This window comes from Kogia breviceps, chromosome 7 (genome assembly GCF_026419965.1).
Source record: "Kogia breviceps isolate mKogBre1 chromosome 7, mKogBre1 haplotype 1, whole genome shotgun sequence".
Lineage (NCBI taxonomy): Eukaryota > Metazoa > Chordata > Mammalia > Artiodactyla > Physeteridae > Kogia > Kogia breviceps.
Window position 1 is genome coordinate 75,696,771 of NC_081316.1, and position 13,464 is coordinate 75,710,234.

Here is a 13,464-nt window from a genome sequence, read left to right on the forward strand (position 1 = left end):
TTTTGGAAGGTCTGAGGTCTTCTGCCAGTGTTCAGTGGGTGTTCTATAGGAGCAGTTCCACGTGTAGATGTATTTCTGATGTATCTGTGGGGAGGAAGGTGATCTCCACGTCTTACTCTTCCTCCATCTTCTCTTCGATCCCCTCCTCTGCTTTGTTAATATATGGAATATAGTTATCATAACTTTTATTTTCTTGCTGCTAATTCTAATATCTGTGTGAGTTCTGGATTACTTTTGATGGATTTTCCTCTTCATTGGGGGTTGTATTTTTATACTTCTTTGTATGACTGGTATTTCTTAACTGGGTGCCAGACGTGATTTTTTTAACCTTTTGGGGTACTAGATATTTTTGTATACATATATTCTTGAGCTTTGTTCTGGAATATACACTTACTTGGAAACAGTTTGATCCTTTTGAGTCTTGCTTTTATGGTTTGTTAGGCAGGACCAGAACGATGTTTAGTTTAGAAGCTAATTATGCCCCACTAATGAGGCAAGACTTCAGAGTAGTCTACCTAATGCTCCATGAATTACGAGGTTTTCCACTCTGGCTAGTGGGAACAGGCAATGTCCCAGGCCCTGTGTGAGCTTTGGTTACTGTTCCCTCAAATCCTTTTGAGTGATTTCTCAGCCTCGAGTAGTTTCCTCACATGCACACACTGATCATTACTCTACTGAATATATCTACGGGGACCTTAAGTAGACTCTGGGATTCTCCCTTTGTGTACCTTTCTCCTTTGCAGTACTCCACACTATGAACTCTAGCTGCCTTGGCTTCCCGAGGTCCTCAGCTCTGACTTGTCAACTCAGGGAGTCTACTGGGCTCCATCTCAGTCTCCCCTGCTTGCTCTGTAGCCTGGAAACTCTCAAGGGCAGTAAGCTGGGCAATTATAGGGCCCACCTTCTTTTGCTTCCTATCTCTCCAGGGTTATAATCTTTTGTCATCTTATGCTTAGCGTTGAAAATCATTATTTCATGTATTTTGTCCATTGTTTTCGTTGTTTCAAGTGGGAAGATAAATCTGGTCCCTGTTGGCCAGAAACAGAAATTGACTGTTTTAAAATTGTGACTTTTGTACACACAAAAGCACACAATTATCTTGAAAAATATCTCTGAGGAACCAGAAATGAATCTGAATTAAATATGCCAGCTCTACTTTCACATTGAGTTTTTGGAACAGATTTCTAAATTTTTGCACAAAAGCCAAGGAGCAATTGATATAATTTAATTACTTTGGTCTCAGACTTCACTGAGAGATGAAGAGAAAAATATTTTCCCTCTATGACATGTCTCTGGCTCAAATATGTTATTTTTGAAATTTCCAAAATAATGTTTGACAAGACAAAAAAATCCCTTTGGAAAACATAATCGTATTTAAGTGATTATATATAAGCTCTTTCCTCCCCCCCAAATTATTCTGCATGTAAAGTTCATTTATTATTTTAAACCTTGAATGCTTCCATTCCATTGTTCATAGCAACAAAAGATAGGGAAAAACCTAAATGTCCTTCTATGGGAGGTAAGTTAAGTGAAGTATGGCCTATCCAAACAGTGTATGTTTATTTTGAATAGACAGCTCTAACATGTGCTGATACTTGTAAAAAGAGCAGTGATGTATAGATACACACAAGCTTGGTCATGCCTGCTGTATCTCTAGAAGAATGTATAAGAAACTGGTAACAGTGGTTGCCTCTGGGGATAATAATTAAATACTGGGATAGGAGGAAGAGATATTTTTCACTATATACTTTTATGCTGTTTACTTTAAAAAAACAACACTTACATGTATTGTTTCAGATCCATTTTTTAAACAGAAAAAGAAAACAAACTGTTCTTTATTTGACTTCTCTGATAGGAGTGATCGACACAGGAATTGCCCAATTTGCCGCCTACAGATGACTGGAGCAAATGAATCTTGGGTGGTGTCAGATGCACCCACTGAAGATGATATGGCTAACTATATTCTTAACATGGCTGATGAGGCAGGCCAGCCCCATAGGCCATGACCTTGGGGTTAAGTGTTCTGTTGCTAATGTGGGCTACAAAAACACTTTGGTCATGGCGGAAGAATGCAGGGATGTTGTAGGACAGACACAGAGAAGTCAGTTTTCCCCACCTTCTTATTTTCACTATTCTGACAATTTGTCCATTTCCTTTGATAAACTTTCCATGTCTTCCATTTATGGTAAACTAAAACTTGCTACTGTTTTAGACCATGTTTTCCTATTGTTTATCTGTTCTAATATATATTAGGACTAATTGCTCTTGAATCCTTTGCTGAGGTAACAGCAACATTTCCAGGGGCTTCTGAAATACTATTATTTTTCAGGGCAAGAGTATTCTGGAATCTATTTAGTTAGGTTTAAACTAAACCTTGAATGTTAAAAAGCTGTAGCCATCTGAGAGAAAATCTTAAATGACTGAAAATGTAGAATACATCAAAGTGCATGTTACTACTTAAATTAGTCTTACTGCTGGAATCTAAGGAGTATGTATGCCCCCTTGTGGTTAGCTATTGCTCCTTTTATAGTTTTTACTTGAAATAATCCACAATTATTTCCTAACTTTAAGTGTTTTGGAACTACATGTTTTTCACTTAAAAGTCTTCTACCCCCTCCCCCGTGCTGTATAATTTGTATGAGGACTATAAACTTCGGCAGGACTTTGCCTTGTAAATGGATTTCTGCTGGAGAATCTTCTTGGCTATTCTGGAAATGCTTTCCCACAGCTGGGAAACTGTTCTAAATAGCTTTTGATAATACGTATGCCTCTTGCCGTTTCAGATGGAAATTTTTCTTCATCACAGACCCTAAATTTTATGTCCAAATTATGATAAATCATTCAATATTGGTTTATGGTGCTTTTAATTTCTTAATTTCCTCGTCTTTCTGAGGTCCCAAAGTCTTCAAATTTCTTAGATTAAGAGAGAAGAAAATAGGGTGTAGCCTTTTAACCGTATGTACATAAAACACCTCTGAAAGTTAGGAGATTAATTTGACTTGCTTACTGTTTCACTGCATTTTATTTGAAATACCCTGAAAGAGTATAGTTATGTTCAGTGGCATTTGAACCATTTTTAAAAAATTTTGCTTATAAAGTAAAATTTTTTTATTTTATGCAAACACTAACATTTCAGCATATAATAAACTAAAGTATTTTAACATTCCATGTAACTTTTCTGATTTATTATTGGTAAATTGCAAATGTTACTATTTTCCGAAGTACCAAAGTATACAATTTAAGTTGCTGCTTATTGACAGCAGAATTTTTGGATACTAGGGACTTTAATAGGCATGCAAATTAAGTAATTCATTTTTAGGAAAAATGTCTGACAAAAGGTAGCTTGATTTTATCCCCAAAATACTGATAACTAATTGGTTGACATTCATGATGGGGGCAGCTCAGTACCAAATAGCTAAACACTTGCTATGGATGCTTATGCAAGTAGAGTACTGGGGGCTGTAGCCTATCAACCTGGCAGTGCACTTGATGGCTGTGTGACCTAGAGAAAGCCCCTTCCTCCGGTTGGTACGTTCTTACTTTAGAAACAGACTTTATCTGTGGTTTTCACACTTTATTTCGGCAATAGAACTTTTTTCTTCCAAGTAAACATCTTACTCAGAACCCTTACACACACGTGCTGCACATGCATGAACACACACACACCCTACCCCACTAAATGCCATTTTATCATTATAAATTTCCTTATATAAACTTTATATACCATAATAACTAAATATTTATGAAGTCAACCAATGAAAACATGTATTAATGCGCTGGTGATTACCAGTATATTGGAATTTGATGAGTAATACAGTTGTATGATGGGACTTGTTTTTAAAATTTTTTTTCAAAAGAATTAAATTCAAGTCAAAATCGAGAACTCTGAATCTCCTCCATGGATTCTTAGTACTCCATGGAACCTATTTTGAAAACTTTGAGACAGAGAATCCTCTGAGGTGTTTTCCAGCTCTAAGATTTTAACTTGTCTTTATGGATTAGATTTTCTGAGTCTCATTCAGATTGCCCAATTTAAGAATATTTCTGAAAATGAACAAAGTGGCTTTACTGATTTTTGGATCTTTCCAGGTATAGCCAATGATTTTATCCCCCAGAATCCTTCACCTTTCAAGGAATTATTTAACAGTGAGCCCAGTGACTTGATATTGCCCAAACCTTTTATTTATTTTCCAATATGAGCTCCAAGACAATAACTGATCTACTGTGAAATTAAATGTTTTTACTAGCCTTATCAAATAAAGGAGCACAGTTTTTTGCTCACTCCATTAAACTGGCTGATAATTCTTTAGATGTGAATGTTAGGTAGGTTCTACTGTAATAGCTAATCATAGAAGTTATAAATTTGTTTAATGGATGAAATGTATACTTTTTGTATTCTGTACAGCTTGTCTTTTTAAAATATGAAGTACTTCAACATACTTACTATGATAGGAAATGTGTGCCTTCTAGGATTTATGAAGTGGTTTCATGAACTCTTAAGAAATTTGTTTTGTAAGTTATAAAGTTTCCCTACCTTAACCCAATAACAAAGGGTTTACTCATAATACTGTAGAACTTTAGTTTGAGAAAGTGGATTTGACTATGTACTGAATTTAGAAGTTGAAAATAATAGTATCTGTTTTATTCTTAGGGGAAACTGACATATTGTGCAATAAATAATCTTTAGCAAGTAAATTTTAGCTAATTGAAGTTTTTTTTTTCCTTATGTAGTTTCACATTCTTATATACTGTGTTTATATTCCTTAGAGGACTATTTTGTATTGTGCTCTGGGGGATTGTAATGTTTTTGTGCTATGTTTTAAAACTCATTTCAAATTAGACTCAATTTCCTTATACCTAATATATGTATGGGTAATAAGACTGCTTGAAAATATATGTTGGTTCAGTGATTTTTATCACTGGAAAGTTGGATTCATTAAAAGGTAGTCCAAAGAATTTGCACTTCACTGTTTTCTTCATTAAGTAAGCCCAGCTTACTTTGTCTAAGAAAACTACTTGGAGATTAGGGAAATCAGCTGTTCTCCCACATTTAAAATGGGCAACACAATGACAATATAATATAAAGAGTTAGCAACAGACTTTCATTTGTTTTCATGGTCTTTTGTTACCCTACTGAATAGTAAAAATAATCAGTAAAATACTTTACCCTATGGTGGTTTTGATGTTTACCTTATAAGATCATTTCTAATATAAAAGAATGTAATTAGAGAAGCAGGCTAGAATCTTAGTGCTGAGAGGTGGAAAGCCATTTGTAAGGAGTAGCAGTTAATAATTAATGTATATTGTCATGGGGAAGTACACATTTTGGTATCAAAGACATAAATGCCCCCTCAGAGGTATATTTTGATAATCTTGCAGCTGTTTATAGTCTAACTCTCTGGCATCTCTATCTTTCTAATAAGATATTCCTTTAGAGGTTGAAGGTATAAAAATTTTCAAGGAACTATGTCTGATGAGTGTTCCTTTTATTGCAGTTATACTTTTTTTTGAGATTTTTTAAAAAATTCTTTTTAATTTTTTTTATTGGAGCAAAATTTCTTTACAATGTTGTGTTTGTTTCTGCTCTACAGTGAAGTGAATCAGCAATATTTATACCTATATCCCCTCCCTCTTGGACCTCCCTCCCCACTTTGCCCTCCCCCCACCCACATCTAGGTCATCACAGAGCACCAAGCTGAGCTCCCTGTGCTATACAGCAGGTTCCCACTATCTGTTTTACACACAGTAGTGTATTTATATCAAACCTAATCTCCTTATTCGTCCCACCCTCCCCATCCCCCCCGTGTCCACAGGTCCATTCTCTACGTCTATGTCTCTATTCCTGTCCTACAAATAAGTTCATCTGTACCATTTTTCTAGATTCCACATATATGCATTAATATACGATATTTTTCTCTTTTTGGTTTCACTCTGTATGACAGACTCTAGGTCCATCCACATCTCTACAAATGACCCACTTTCATTCCTTTTTGTGAGTAATATTCCATTGTATATATGTACCACATCTTCTTTATCCATTTATCTATTGTTGGACATTTAGGTTGTTTCCACATCCTGGCTATTGTAAAGCATGCTGCAATGAACATTGGGATACATGTGTCCTTTTGAATTATGGTTTTCTCAGGGTATATGCCCAGTAGTGGGATTGCTGGGTCATATGGTAGTTCTATTTTTGGTTTTTTAAGGAACTTCCATACTGTTCTCCATAGTGGCTGTATCAATTTATATTCCCACCAACAGTGCAAATGGGTTCCCTTTTCTCTACACCCTCTCCAGCATTTATTGTTTGTAGATTTTTTGACGATGGCCATACTGACCGGTGTGAGGTGATACCTCCTTGTAGTTTTGATTTGCATTTCTCCAGTAATTAGTGATGTTGAGCATCTTTTCAAGTGCCTCTTGGCCATCTGTATGTCTTCTTTGGTAAAATGTCTATTTAGGCCTTCTGCCCATTTTTTAATTGGGTTGTTTTTTTGATATTGAGATCCATGAGCTGTTTGTATATTTTGGAGATTAATCCTTTGTCCATTGCTTCATTGGCAAATATTTTCTCCCATTCTGAGTGTTGTCTTTTTGTCTTATTTATGGTTTCCTTTGCTGTGCAAAAGCTTTTAAGTTTCATTAGGTCCCATTTGTGTATTTTTGTGTTTATTTTCATTACTCTAGGAGGTGGGTCAAAAAAGATCTTGCTGTGGTTTATGTCAAAGAGTGATTTTTTTCCCTATGCTTTCCTCTAAGAGTTTTATAGCATCTCGTCTTACATTTAGGTCTTTAATCCATTTTGAGTTTCTTTTTGGCTATGGTGTTAGGGAGTGTTCTAATTTCATTCTTTTACATGTAGCTGTCCAGTTTTCCCAGCACCACTTATTGAAGAGGCTGTCTTTTCTCCATTGTATGTTCTTGCCTCCTTTGTCATAGATTAGGTGACCATATATGCATGGGTTTATCTCTGGGCTTTCTATCCTGTTCCATTGATCTATATTTCTGGTTTTGTGCCAATACCATACTGTCTTCATTACTGTAGCTTTGTAGTATAGTTTGAAGTCAGGTACTGATTCATCCAGCTCTGTTTTTCTTTTGGAACTTTGGCTATTCGGGGTCTTTTGTGTTTCCATACAAATTGTAAAATTTTTTGTTCTAATTCAGTGAAGAATGCCATTGGTAGTTTGATAGGAATTGCATCAAATCAGTAGATTGCTTTGGTAGTATAGTCATTTTCACAATATTGATTCTTCCAATCCAAGACCATGGTCTATTTCTCCATCTGTTTATGTCATCTTCGATTTCTTTCATCAGTTTTTATAGTTTTCTGAGTACAAGTCTTTCACCTCCTTAGGCAGCTTTATTTGCAGGTAATTTATTCTTTTTGTTGCAGTGGTAAATGGGATTGTTTCCTTGATTTCTCTGATTTTTCGTTGTTACTGTATAGGAATGCCAGAGATTTCTGTGCATTAATTTTGTATCCTGTGACCTTACCAAATTCAGTGATTAGTTCAAGTAGTTTTCTGGTGGCATCTTTAGCATTTTCTACGTATAGTATCATGTCATCTGCAAACAGTGACAGTTTTACTTCTTTTCCAATTTGTATTCCTTTTATTTCTTTTTCTTCTCTGACTGCTGTGGCTAGGACTTCCAAAGCTATGTTGAATAAGAGTGGCAGGAGTGGACATCCTGCCTTATTCCTGATCTTAGTGGAAATGCTTTCAGTTTTTCATCATTGAGTATGATGCTTGCTGTGGGTTTGTCATATATGGCCTTTATTATGTTGAGGTAGGTTCCCTCTATGCCCATTTTCTGGAGTTTTTATCATAAATTTGTGTGGAATTTTGTCAAAAGCTTTTCCTGCACCTATTGAGATGATCATATGGTTTTTATTACTTAATTTGTTAATGTGTATCACATTGATTGATTTGCATATATTGAAGAATCCTTGCATCCCTGGAATGAATCCCACTTGATCAAGGTGTATGATCCTTTCAATGTGTTGTTGGATTCTGTTTGCTAGTATTTTGTTGAGGATTTTTGCATCTGTGTTCATCAGTGATATTGGTCTGTAATTTTCTTTTTTTGTTGTATCTTTGTCTGGTTTTGTTATCAGGGTGATGGTGGCTTCATAGAACAAATTTGGGAGCGTTCCTCCCTCTGCAATTTTTTGGAAGAGTTTGAGAAGGGTCGGTGTTAGCTTTTCTCTAAATGTTTGCTAGAATTCGCCTGTGAAGCCATCTGACCCTAGACTTTTGTTTGTTGGAAGATTTTTAATTACAGTTTAAATTTCATTACTTGTGATAGGTCTGTTTATATTTTCTAATTCTTCCTGGTTGTCTTGGAAAATTGTACCTTTCCAAGAATTTGTCCATTTCTTTGAGGTTGTCCATTTTATTGGCACATAGTTGTTTGTAGTCTCTTATAATCCTTTGTATTTCTGCAGTGTCAGTTGTGATTTCTCCTTTTTCATTTCTGATTTTACTGATTTGCATCCTCTCTCTCTTTTTTCTTGATGAGTCTGGCTAAAGGTTTATCAATTTTGTTTATCTTCTCAAAGAACCAACTTTTAGTCTTATTGGTCTTTGCTACTGTTTTCTTTATTACTATTTCATTTATTTCTGCTCTGATCTTTAAGATTTCTTTCCTTCTACTAACATTGGGTTTTCTTTGTTCTTCTTTCTCTAGTTGCTTTAGGTGTAAGGTTAGATTGTTTGAGATTTTTCTTGTCTCCTGAGGTGAGATTGAATTGCTATAAGCTTCCCTCTTAGAACTGCTTTTGCTGCATCCCATAGGTTTTGGGTCATAGTGTTTTCATTGTCATCTGTTTTTTTTGTATTTTTTAATTTCTTTGATTTTTTTCAGTGATCTCTTGGTTATTTAGTAGTGCACTGTTTAGCATCCATGTATTTGTGTTTTTTACAGTTTTTTTTTCCTGTAATTGATTTCCAGTCTCATCGCATTGTAGTCAGAAAAGATGCTGGATACGATTTCAATTTTCTTAAATTTTCCGAGGCTTGATTTGTGGCCCAAGATGTGATCTACCCTGGAGAATGTTTCAGGTGCACTTGAGTAGAAAGTGTATTCTGCCACTTGCGGGTGGAATGTCCTATAAATATCAAATCTATCTGGTCTATTGTGTCATTTAAAGCTTGTGTTTCCTTATTTATTTTCTGTTTGGATGATCTGTCCATTGGTGTAAGTGAGATGTTAAAAGTCCCCTACTGTTACTGTGTTACTATCGATTTCCCCTTTTATAGTTGTTTTAGCATTTCCTTATGTATTGAGGTACTCCTGTGTTGGGTGCATAGATATTTATAATTTTTTTTTCTTAGATTGATCCCTTGATCATTATGTAGTGTCCTTATCTCTTGTAACAGTCTTTAAAGTATTTTATCTGATACGAGTATTGCTACTTCAGCTTTCTTTCGATTTCCATTTGCATGGAATATCTTTTTCCATCCATTCACTTTCAGTCTGTATGTGTCCCTAGGTCTAAAGTGGGTCTCTTGTAGATAGCATATATATGGGTCTTGTTTTTGTATCCATTCAGCCAGTCTGTGTCTTTTGGTTGGGGCATTTAATCAATTTGCATTCAAGGTTATTATCAAGATGTATATTCCTATTACCATTTTAATTGTTTTGGGTTTGTTTTTGTGGGTCTTTTTCTTCTGTGTTTCCCACCAGGAGAAGTTCCTTTAGCATTTGTTATAAAGCTGGTTTGGTGGTGCTGAATTCTCTTTAGCTTTTGCTTGTCTGAAAAAGCTTTTGATTTCTCCATCAAATCTGAATTGCTGGGTAGATTAATCTTGGTTGTAGGTGTTTCTCTTTCATCACTTTAAGTATATCCTTCCACTCCCTTCTGGCCTGCAGAAAAATCATTTGATAACCTTATGGGGATTCCTTTGTATGTTATTTTTTGTTTTTCCCTCGCTGCTCTTAATATTTTTTCATGAATTTAATTTTTGTTAGTTTGATTAATATGTGTCTTGGTGTGTTTCTCGTAGGGTTTTTGAGTAAGCAAGGGATAACATGCCTCAAAAGCCATTCTTTTAGAAATGTGGGCTAGTATACAATTGGTTTTTAGTCCAACTGTGATCACAAAAGAAAGTAGAGATCCACCCAAAAAGGCCAATTAGGTACAATGATGTAATAACAGTGCACAGTACTATAGAAAAAGGTAACTGAAAAGCTTGCAGGACAGGTAAAATCCAACAGGTGTTGGCTGAACAGACTGAAGTTATATCCAAGGAAAAGAAAATGACCATGTGAGGCTTTGGCCATGAAATGTTACTGCAAAAGTTAGAGAAAAAAAAGCAAAGTTTTACCTTCTGTGTTTTGCTTTGTAAAGCTTACTTTGCAAGCTTCAGTTCAAACTTTGAGTTTTCCTAGTGAATGTCATCCATATCTGAACCTTAGTAAAAAGATAAATTAGTAGTTATTATTGATAGCTTTTCATGATGCCCATCTTTCTTAAAAACTTAAAATTATGCCTTAAATAGTTTAAAACTACTAGTCTGTTAGCCACAGTCCTAACACTTTAGTAATAAAAACAAATACTTGATACAGATAAAATGACAATGAAAAACTGTACAATACTTGCTATGTTAGGGCAAAAGTATACAAATGGCTTTTCAAAAAATAGTGAATGCCTAATACAAATACTTGGTTTTCATTCAATTTCATGATTAAAATAGCACATGTCTGCCTAGTAAAAAGACTACATTTATTATTCTGTACTAAGTTGACCAGTGGAGGTGATAAGCATTATAAAGTAAGAGGACAAGATAATCTAAAGTCAGGTAAGCAGCATTTTCACAGGCAAAAATAGGGTTCTTTTAACTCTGTAATAATTCAGAAGGGCTTCCTGTAGTGTGCATTTGCCCACAGAGATAGACAGGAAGGTCCTTGAGCAGCTTGGTGAGTACCAGAAGCACACATCCTTAAAAAGTTGCCAAAAGAGGAAATTCATTCATTTATTTAATATACACTTATTGAGCACCTACTATGTACCAGGCACTAGTAACACAGATGAAGAATACATTGGTAAAGCTTAAATTCAGACTAGTCTTTAAAAATGCTTTCTACCTGCCCCCAGGGACCACTTATATCTTCTGAAGAAGTCTGCATATTAGGTAAAGGTGAGATTTCACCTTGGGGGAAAAAAATGCACCAGGTTACAGTGACCAAAAAAAAAAAAAAATCTAAATTTGTGAGGTCTGATGGAATAGTGGGGAAAGGACTGGATTAGGATGAGGGAAACCTAGTTCTAGTCCTATAACTTATTAGAGCTGTGTGACCTTAAGCAAACTTTACTTCTGTGGCCCTAACTCACTCTTCATTAGTAAAATGATAATTGGGCTACAATTATAGAATATTAAAGCCAAAAGGAACAGAGGTCATCTAGTCCTGTGCTTTTCACAGTCCTTAGTTCAAATGTAAATACACAGAAGTCCCAATGTAAAACTGATGAAAGCAGAGTCACCTTGAAGAAGTAAAAGCAGCACCCTAGAACCTCACTCCCCCCTGCCCACCCCTGCCTTGAAGTGGTCCAGGAGGGGAACTCACAGACGACCACCTGAAAATCACTTATCTAGTGCAAACTCTCACCTTTCAGATAAGGAAACCAAGATCCAAAATAGGAGTGATGGTTGTGATGTGAATATTTGGTTTCCTAAATAGAAAGGGAGAAAGGCTAAATAAAAGTTTTAAAAATTCATTAAAAAAAAAAAACGCAACAAAGGAAGTTTTCTAATTCTCTTGAAGTAGCTCCTTTATGAAAGGGAGCTTTGAAATAGATTTTAAGGCAGCCAGCCCAACAGAGGCTGAAATGAACAAATAACAACTAGTCTGCAGGGGCTACAGAGAGGACCGTGGCAGAAAACCACACAGCCCTCATCTGTCAGTGGGCACTGGACCATGTAAGATCCTGGCCCCAACAATGCAAGCATTAGCACCTTCAAGAGAAACATTTGGAAAATTAGGAATGAGTACAGACAAGTGTCCAGCTCCCACATCCCCAAGGAGGATTCACCATCTATTACTCAAAAATATTAACAGAAGTGAACATGTTAGACCTTAAAGTGAACAGTGCAACAAAAAATCACTAGTTTGAAAGTTCTTCACAGGCTTCCTCTCCATGGAGGATAGTTTGGTATCTTGAACACTGTTAATCACAGCAGATTTGAAATTAAACCAGAAAGTTAAAATGCATGTCCAGTACTCGACTACTTGGTCAGGGCTGTGATCTCTTCTGATTTCATGGCGTCAGACAGGAAGCTGAGCTCATTGCATAAGGTCTCATATCGGAACGCCATCCGGATCTGAGCAACATTTGTCTTTCGAATATCATTTCCTTCAGGTCCCTCTTTATAATAATTTTGTCTCAAATTTTTGCTTTTCCTGTAGACCAAGAGAAATGCAAATGAAACAATATACCTTAGAATCACTTTCTATATCCACATGGCAGCTCTGACATTAACCACACCAAATCAGGCTAGTCCTCCAAAGCAGTTCCTCCATCAAGACATCTTTCCCCACAGTGCTCTTACAAAATTCCTCCTGGCCTCCCTCTCCTCGAGGTTGTCACCGTGACAACCACATTTATTCCCTTCATTTCCAATTGTGCTTTCCTTGATCAGAAAGGCAAGAACTACAAGAGCTGCTGGCAATGAAGAAGGCAAGGTGAAGGCGTGAAGACTCTACCAAGGCTCTCCCGGGAGCTGACAAGAGCACACAGGTGTGTCTAGGGACAGCCAGTCCAAGGAATCAAGTCCCCACAGAATGAATCTTGAGCCTTAACTCTTGTCTGCATCAGCATCCAACAAGAGCAGCAAGATGCAGCCCTCTCCCTGTACCAGTGACACCACCCAGCGGAGGTACCCAGGGACCTAAGACACCATCTGGAGCAATGGTTCTCAACCCTGGCTCCATGTCAGAATCACCTAGAGAGCTATAAAAAAATATTTTTTAAATTACTGATGTCTGGGTCCCATCCCTAGAGTTTTCTATTCAATCTAGATACTATTCATCTATTCAAGAAGTATTGAGTGCCCACTATGTGCCAGGGTCTATTCCAGGCCCCAGGGATATAATGCTGAACTTACATTCTAGAAGGCAAGACAGAAAAACACATGACTACCTATGACAGTCATATAGTAATAAATGTTATGATGGAGAATGAGGGTAAGTGTATGGCTATTGTAGAATGTGGGTAATCAGGGAAGGCCTCTCTGAGGAGGTGACATCTGAGCAGAGGTCTGAAAAAGGTGACAGAGCATCCATGAAAATTCAGGAGTCTCCACAGCGTTCTCCCCTAGAATGTGAGTTTTCAGTGTGACAGAGTCCCTGCTTGTTCTGTTCATCCCCAGCCGCAGGGCCAAGAAAGTGCCTGGCACACAGCAGGCATCCGATGTACACGTGTTGAAAGGACAGGAGGGACGGGGTGGTGCCATCACATGG

The 13,464-nt window shown here is 36.6% G+C and overlaps 2 protein-coding genes across 6 annotated transcripts in view; one reads left to right on the forward strand and one right to left on the reverse strand.

The window, feature by feature from the left end:
* The window catches only part of RNF141 (ring finger protein 141), a 66,205-nt gene extending 53,225 nt beyond the window's left edge, over nucleotides 1–12,980 (forward strand). For 4 of the 5 annotated variants that reach the window (XM_067038631.1, XM_067038629.1, XM_059067925.2 and 1 more), the window contains exon 6: nucleotides 1,856–5,095. In XM_067038631.1, coding sequence (XP_066894732.1) covers nucleotides 1,856–2,006 — 151 coding nt within the window. In that variant the 3' untranslated portion in view covers nucleotides 2,007–5,095. Of the gene's footprint in view, nucleotides 1–1,855; nucleotides 5,096–12,644 lie in introns of those variants that run through there. The other variant, XM_067038632.1, reaches the window with a different exon arrangement.
* Nucleotides 10,959–13,464, reverse strand: part of AMPD3 (adenosine monophosphate deaminase 3) — a 37,976-nt gene continuing 35,470 nt past the window's right edge. Inside the window, 2 exon segments of the mRNA XM_067038633.1 lie at nucleotides 10,959–12,390; nucleotides 12,392–12,405. Coding sequence (XP_066894734.1) covers nucleotides 12,231–12,390; nucleotides 12,392–12,405 — 174 coding nt within the window. The 3' untranslated portion in view covers nucleotides 10,959–12,230.